Genomic DNA, 6,560 nt, shown 5'->3' with positions numbered 1-6,560 from the left:
TATTCACAGTTTCAATAATAACTTGCTATTGCATGGTTAGCATATTCACAGTTTCAATAATAACTTGCTATTGCATGGTTAGCATATTCACAGTTTCAATAATAACTTGCTATTACATGGTTAGCATATTCACAGTTTCAATAATAACTACACAGACATCATAATCATAGAAGATCAGGCTAATATGGGTAAGGGCTATCTATCTGAACTTCTCAATTATAGTGATACATGATGAAAAGTATGTGGCTTGTCTTTATCATGTTGCAAAGAACATTTGCTAGAAGTAGACAGATACTGATCTAGTAACATGATCAGTTACAAGTTACTCACATGTCATTTAGGAACAAACATTATATTTCTTTCAGAACATCCCTCTTAAATAATCAGAATTAGTAAACTTTCAACCATTATCACACTACAAATACAATGAAAAGTTAAGTATTATACAAATAAAATTAAGTTTCAACTATTGATATAAAGTCAGCAAATTTACATTTCATAATTTAATATCTATTTCAGTTAATTCTTTGCTATCACTTGAAACACTTAAGATGGAACTATTGTGATAATTATTCAAGCCTTAAGAAGAACCTAAGATAAAATATAACTAATTTTACTCTGGTAAACAAAATATGAACAAACTTCCTCATGATGATAAAACTTAGTACTTGGTAATCAAGTACGAGTTAATTTTTCTTAAATATAGATGCTGGGCATGTAGAATTGTAACCTATACTCACATATTTCTCAAATATTTCTTAATATTTGGTAGTAAGTGTCTAGTTGTATTTTAAATGCCCATTGGAAAACACCTGCAAGTGAATTCACTGATCTAAATTTCTTCACACTTCTACAAAAGTACCTAACATACTTGTATTTTTTTTTACATTTTTGTACAGGAGTCATTATCAAGTAAATTATTTCCTCTCTTCGAATTTGTTGTGATGCACTAGAACTAATTCCTGTTTACTCACTGTTATTGGTAATACAACTCTCAATAAATTACACTGTTTAGACCTAAAAGTTAACATAATGAGCAATGTAAAGTACTCATAAGCTACCCAATTATTACAGTACAGTGAGTTACATTGATAACTCATCTTGGCAGAAGCTAATGTGTTAATCTAATATCCCATTTGGTAATGGTTGCTCATTTTTTGTAATCTTGTTGAGCTTGGGATCAAATCCCAGGAATGACAAGAGTTAGAAATACTAAAGTACATTTATTTATACAATTCTTTACTATAATAGTAAAGAAAGAAGAATTATGCAGTCAGTTGTTATAAGGCTTAGATCTTTAAAAACTCCTGATAAAATATGAGCTTTTGACAGTTGGATGTGTCTTCAGGAATAAAGGTATAATTGTTAGTCTTGTTATGCTAAGTAATAAATCTATTTCATTCAATTATAAGCATGCAGGCATACTTACTCCTAGTTTGCGACTGCATATTCTGACATATCCCTGCTTAACAATATCTCCCGTATCTGTAGCCATTTTCTTTCTATTAGTAAAGTAGAATATTCATGATATTCTCATCTGCATGGGTAAAAATAAAAAAATGAAATTATTTATATTACTCACAAATTAATCTTTTAAAACAAGGTGTGTGAACTTTACAAAGTATTTGTGTATATATGCTCTTTAAACTCCATTAATACACTTTGAGAGTGTCTGATGAAAAAAGTATTTCTAAAACCAGTAACATTTGACCCATTAACATCACCCCTAAATTATAAAAATAAAGCAATTAAGTGAAAAATAAATGTAATGTTAAGCCCTTCACATCCATATAAAGTGAAATATTGCCCCCCAGTAGTACAGCGGTATGTCTGCGGACTTACAACGCTAGAATCCGGGTTTCGATACCCGTGGTGGGCAGAGCACAGATAGCCCTTTGTGTAGCTTTGTGCTTAATTTCAAACAAACAAAAAGTGAAATATTAAGGGTAATAAGTTTAAGTTTTGGAAAACTTGTTCTTTGACTTTTTATAAACTAGTGAAATGGTTTATCCAATGTTAGTTTTAACACATTAGTTTTAACTTCTTTAGAATTTTGTTTGATAAGAGTATTTCAAACAATATCATTCCTCCACTCAAACAAAGTACACATAAAAATATCATCTAAATCACTAAGAATTGTGAACGTGTAATTCAAGTCTTCTTTAATTCTTCCAAGTTCTAGAGAAAAACTTTTCTTAAAGGCTTTAAATATTTAAATTGGATATACTATTAACAAATTTTATTTGCTCTTTTCACTACTACTAAACACTTAGATTATTTGAAAAAGCTATTTTTAACTATCTATCTGTCACTAATCAAACCTAAATCTTTCAAAATATCAATGCTCATTCCAATGTAAAAAGAGGAAGCTCTTTCCAAAATTCCATACCCAAAATAGGACTTTAAACTTCTCTACATAAAACCTATCTATAAAGTATCTTAGTAGCATAAGGAATTAGAAAAGCACTGTTCAAGTTACTCAAATTGTTGACATGAGTAGTGAACAAAGTTTCCAAAATAGATATTTGACGAACCTCACTAGTCACATTCTTCCGCATTTCCACTGAGAAAAGTATCCATTCACAAGCAACTTCTTACTCACCACCCACTAAGCTAATTTTCTACCTACTCTTAACTTTCATACCAGTTTGATAAGATACTAGATTCTGTATCAAAGTGCTTCTTATTAATTTGAGTAAGGAGTAAAGCTTTACTTCTGTGTTTTACTTTAGTATTCACAGTAGACAATCAAAGAAACCAGTAGATTTTCTTAATTGAGTTATGATTTCATAAAGATTGGTTATAATAACATGACATTGTAATCAAGCAACAAACAAAAGAAAGATCAAGATGACAGAAGACCATTTAATTCATGATCAACTCTCCATCCACCAGGACAAATAAAAGTACAAAACTATATAAAATGAAGCCTTACACATTCGCATCTATATCCAACGAATATTTGCAGTTATTCTACTCAGCATTACCACATCTATGCCTATACAAGAGAAATATATTTTACAAAAGAACAGGTCTGGACCCAGGTTTCTAAAGATTTAACTTTATATCCTTTATACTGAAGTTAACATTTCCAACATTTTCGTTCTACCACACAAGTATACAATTTTTCCAAAATCATAAAAGTATTTTCCTCCACTGGAAAGCAGTTAAGGGTTCATTAAAGTGTAGCTAACTAAAAATATTGTTAGAAATTGTTTAAATAACCTGACTTGAGAAATGAGTATTTGTAAAATAAATATTATGCTTGGTCATTTAAGTTTGTAACTACAATCACGTTATTTGGAATTAGTCTTGCCTTCATGATTATTATTGTGCGTGCGTATAATTTTTTTAAAAGTTTGAAATCAACAGGGACACATTTTGGACCAGTCAAAGTATTAACAGCTGTTTTTACAACAACTGGTTAAAGTTCTGGGATTTATTACCCAAACTGTCAATATATGAATACGACAGTCGTTGTAACGTTATATAATATCCTGGGAAACATTATTTAGAATACTACGTAAAGCAACAGTTCTCCAATTGTTGATCGCGACCACATGGTAAAATCACGATATCAGCCGATAGGGCTGCGTGGAAAAAAAACACGATAACTCACCCACCTGCTGACTTCACAGTATTAGTCAAAAGCGCAGTGCGACAAGTCGACAACATCACTTGTAATCAAGTTGTGTATGCTAATAATATAGCTGGAGGCCCACCCATCACACCTCCACCAATTTGTTATTACTTCACTTTTTGGATGTTCAAGTACAAAACTTAAGAACCAAAAATGTGACTTATTTCTCTTGTACACAACTATACTTACTATCTTTCATATGAAAGGATAATCCATGCCAAAAATAAGCCCTCCAACCGGAGGCTCAGTGGTATCACAGCTTGCACTAAAATATGGAGTTAGATACCTGCAATGGGCAGAGCACAGATAGCTCATTGTGTAGCTTTGTGCTTAATACCAAACAAAGCCAAAAGTGTTGAAATAAATAAATTATTTAATAAATATCTCGTATCGTTTGCTTCCTTCCTCATTGCTGAGGGTCGAAGACCATGGTTTGTGACATCATAGCCTTCTATACGGCCCTGTTCGTTGACCTTCTGGTGCATTAGGCAAGTGACAATCCTGTCCACTCCTTGATGTTATCTGTCCACCTTCTAGGCTGTCTTCCACGTAAGCGGCATCTCTCAATCTTCCCTTGCAGGATTATGTTGAGAGCTTGTTAGTCCTGGTGCTGTTGCTAAAATATCTCAGCTTTCGTTGTTTAATGTCATCGACAAGTTACCAACCGCCCCACTTCCTCCAGTACTGACTCAATCGTCCGATGGGCTGTCCAGCTTACTTCCGATAGCCATGCAACACTTTGATGTACGTTTTTTTTTAAACGTCCAACTCTCGCAACCATAAACTGCTACCGGCCACACCATCGCTTTTGGTGAGTATACTGACTATATTCATTCATGTATTTATTTCAATATTTATTCTTCTATATGTTACGATAGCTGGGAGCATGCGCGTTGGAGCTTCTGGAAGGATCATGAATTATCGGAGAGGCCCGAGTTTGTTCGAGGCGCCCTCTTTTTTTAGTATATAAGCCTGGCGAGAAAAACCAGCGCAATTGCATGGGCAGATACATTGCAGAGATAGATAACTGAGTCAAGCGAACAGTAGGCACCGTAAGTAAAGTGTGTGAATCACTGTGATTTATAGCGTGTGTTATAAAAGTAGTTAAGTTTAAGGTACTGATTGGAAATTCTGTGTATTACAAAGTTGTATTGAGGAAGAATAAACTAGTTTTAATTTAAAAAGGACTTGTTTCACCGAAGTTCCTCGAAAGAATTTATACCGGAAATTAACAAACGAGCAGATACGTGTATATGTTTATTTAGAAAATTTTTTATCTTCAATTTTAGCATGGATTATCCTCCGTACTTTAAAAAACTTTGAAAATCACCATGTTAACGTGTTGGTTGCGATATTGTTTTGTGTGCTGTGTGGGGGTCGCATAAAGTTTTGTCTCAAAGTTGCGTCACATAGAAAAAGAATGGGAAGCGCTGGTGTAGAGCTTTGGTTCTTATTACAAATATAATAGGATGGAAAGAGTACATAAATAGGCTAATAGAACGATGTATGGTTTAAAAGAAATCTTTGATCTAACTACTAAGTGTAGCTATAAAAATATAAGTTTGGTTGTTGAAACTGACCTCAGTGGAGTAAATAAAATTCTCTCACCCTCAGCACCCGGGGGCAAAGACACTTTTGGTGCCCCCACCTCCGAAATGTTTTGATTATTTGTTTTGCGACTCATTACCCACTTAATGACAATAACATAAAGAATTAATTACCGCCTTACACAGGCCAAAAATAAAATAAAGTCACAAATATAATATATCACAACTGTAAACCTGGAACTAATGAAGTACAGCCATTTTGATATTTATGTCATCCAGTATTGTTCAAAGTCACATAGCTAGAGTAATCTTTCAAGCATGCAGAATAAATTTCTGTTATATCCCTAGTTTTTAAACTTATGTTTTATATGAGAAGCCAGTCACTTGTGGTGTACATCAATGCTCACCCATGCACTGTAGGAACGGCTAGAGCAGATAGTCGTCTAGTAGCTTTGTGCAGAGTGCAACAAAACAACTTCACACTTGCTACCTTCAAAGTTGGCATGGTTAGGTGGTTAGGGCGCTCCACTTGTAATCTGTGGGTCGCGTGTTCGAATCCCAGTACCATCAAACATGCTCGCCCTTTCAGCCGTTGGGGCGTTATATTGTGACGGTCAATCCCACTATTCGTTGGTAAAAGAGTTGACGGTGGGTGGTGATGACTAGCTGCCTTCCCTCTAATATTACACTGCTAAATTAGGGACGGCTAGCGCAGATAGCCCTCATGTAGCTTTGCGCGAAATTCAAAAAACAAACAAACAAAAACAAACCTTCAATGTCCCGTACATATGGCACATGGATAGAAATACGATTAAGCTAAATTTACTGCGCTGTACTAACTAAATGGCTAACTCAATAAAAAAAAAAACAATAACAATCTCCACACCCTAATCTCGCCTAATTTCCGTTTATATATTTTAAAATAATTTTCATTACTTTGAAGAAAATTTCCGACATTAAACCATACACTTATGACGTGACATCCACATTTCCTCTAGCGAAACTACAAAACAAACGTGTAAGTTAAGATAAAAAGGACAGTTTACAACAATAAACTGAAAGAATGTTCACCTTACAATTCCTAGACATTATAAAATTGAAATTTTCTAGTTAAGCTAGCATGCATTTTATGCATTTGAAACTATAGGTGTAGTATTTGGGATAATGTGGAGAATTTTCAGGTTTATTTTAGAAAAGTGAACTGGTTACAAAAATTATATATTTTTTCAAATGTACGTACATACAGATTTGGGCGTGTGTGTATAGATCCGTATACAGAAAAATCAGTTTTGAGTTGTAGTGATATTATTTTATACGCTACTTAAATTTGGTCAAAGCATGCGCCCCAATTTTATGTTTTTAGGCTTTCTCCT

General features: G+C 33.7%; 1 protein-coding gene across 6 annotated transcripts in view; it reads right to left on the bottom strand.

Moving 5' to 3' along the window:
• Positions 1-6,560, bottom strand: part of LOC106474484 (docking protein 5-like) — a 71,068-nt gene that overhangs the window by 14,943 nt on the left and 49,565 nt on the right. For 3 of the 6 annotated variants that reach the window (XM_022379748.1, XM_022379773.1, XM_022379753.1), the window contains one exon: positions 1,430-1,537. The exons of 1 other annotated variant lie outside the window; for it this stretch is intronic. In XM_022379748.1, coding sequence (XP_022235456.1) covers positions 1,430-1,495 — 66 coding nt within the window. In that variant the 5' untranslated portion in view covers positions 1,496-1,537. Of the gene's footprint in view, positions 1-1,429; positions 1,538-2,534; positions 2,582-2,935; positions 3,207-6,560 lie in introns of those variants that run through there. 2 more of the 6 variants (XM_022379762.1, XM_022379769.1) reach the window with 2 other exon arrangements.

The sequence above is a fragment of the Limulus polyphemus genome, unplaced genomic scaffold (assembly GCF_000517525.1).
Source record: "Limulus polyphemus unplaced genomic scaffold, Limulus_polyphemus-2.1.2 Scaffold139, whole genome shotgun sequence".
NCBI lineage: Eukaryota > Metazoa > Arthropoda > Merostomata > Xiphosura > Limulidae > Limulus > Limulus polyphemus.
The sequence above is the reverse complement of the archived record's forward strand: the minus strand, read 5'-3'. Positions and strand labels throughout refer to the sequence as shown.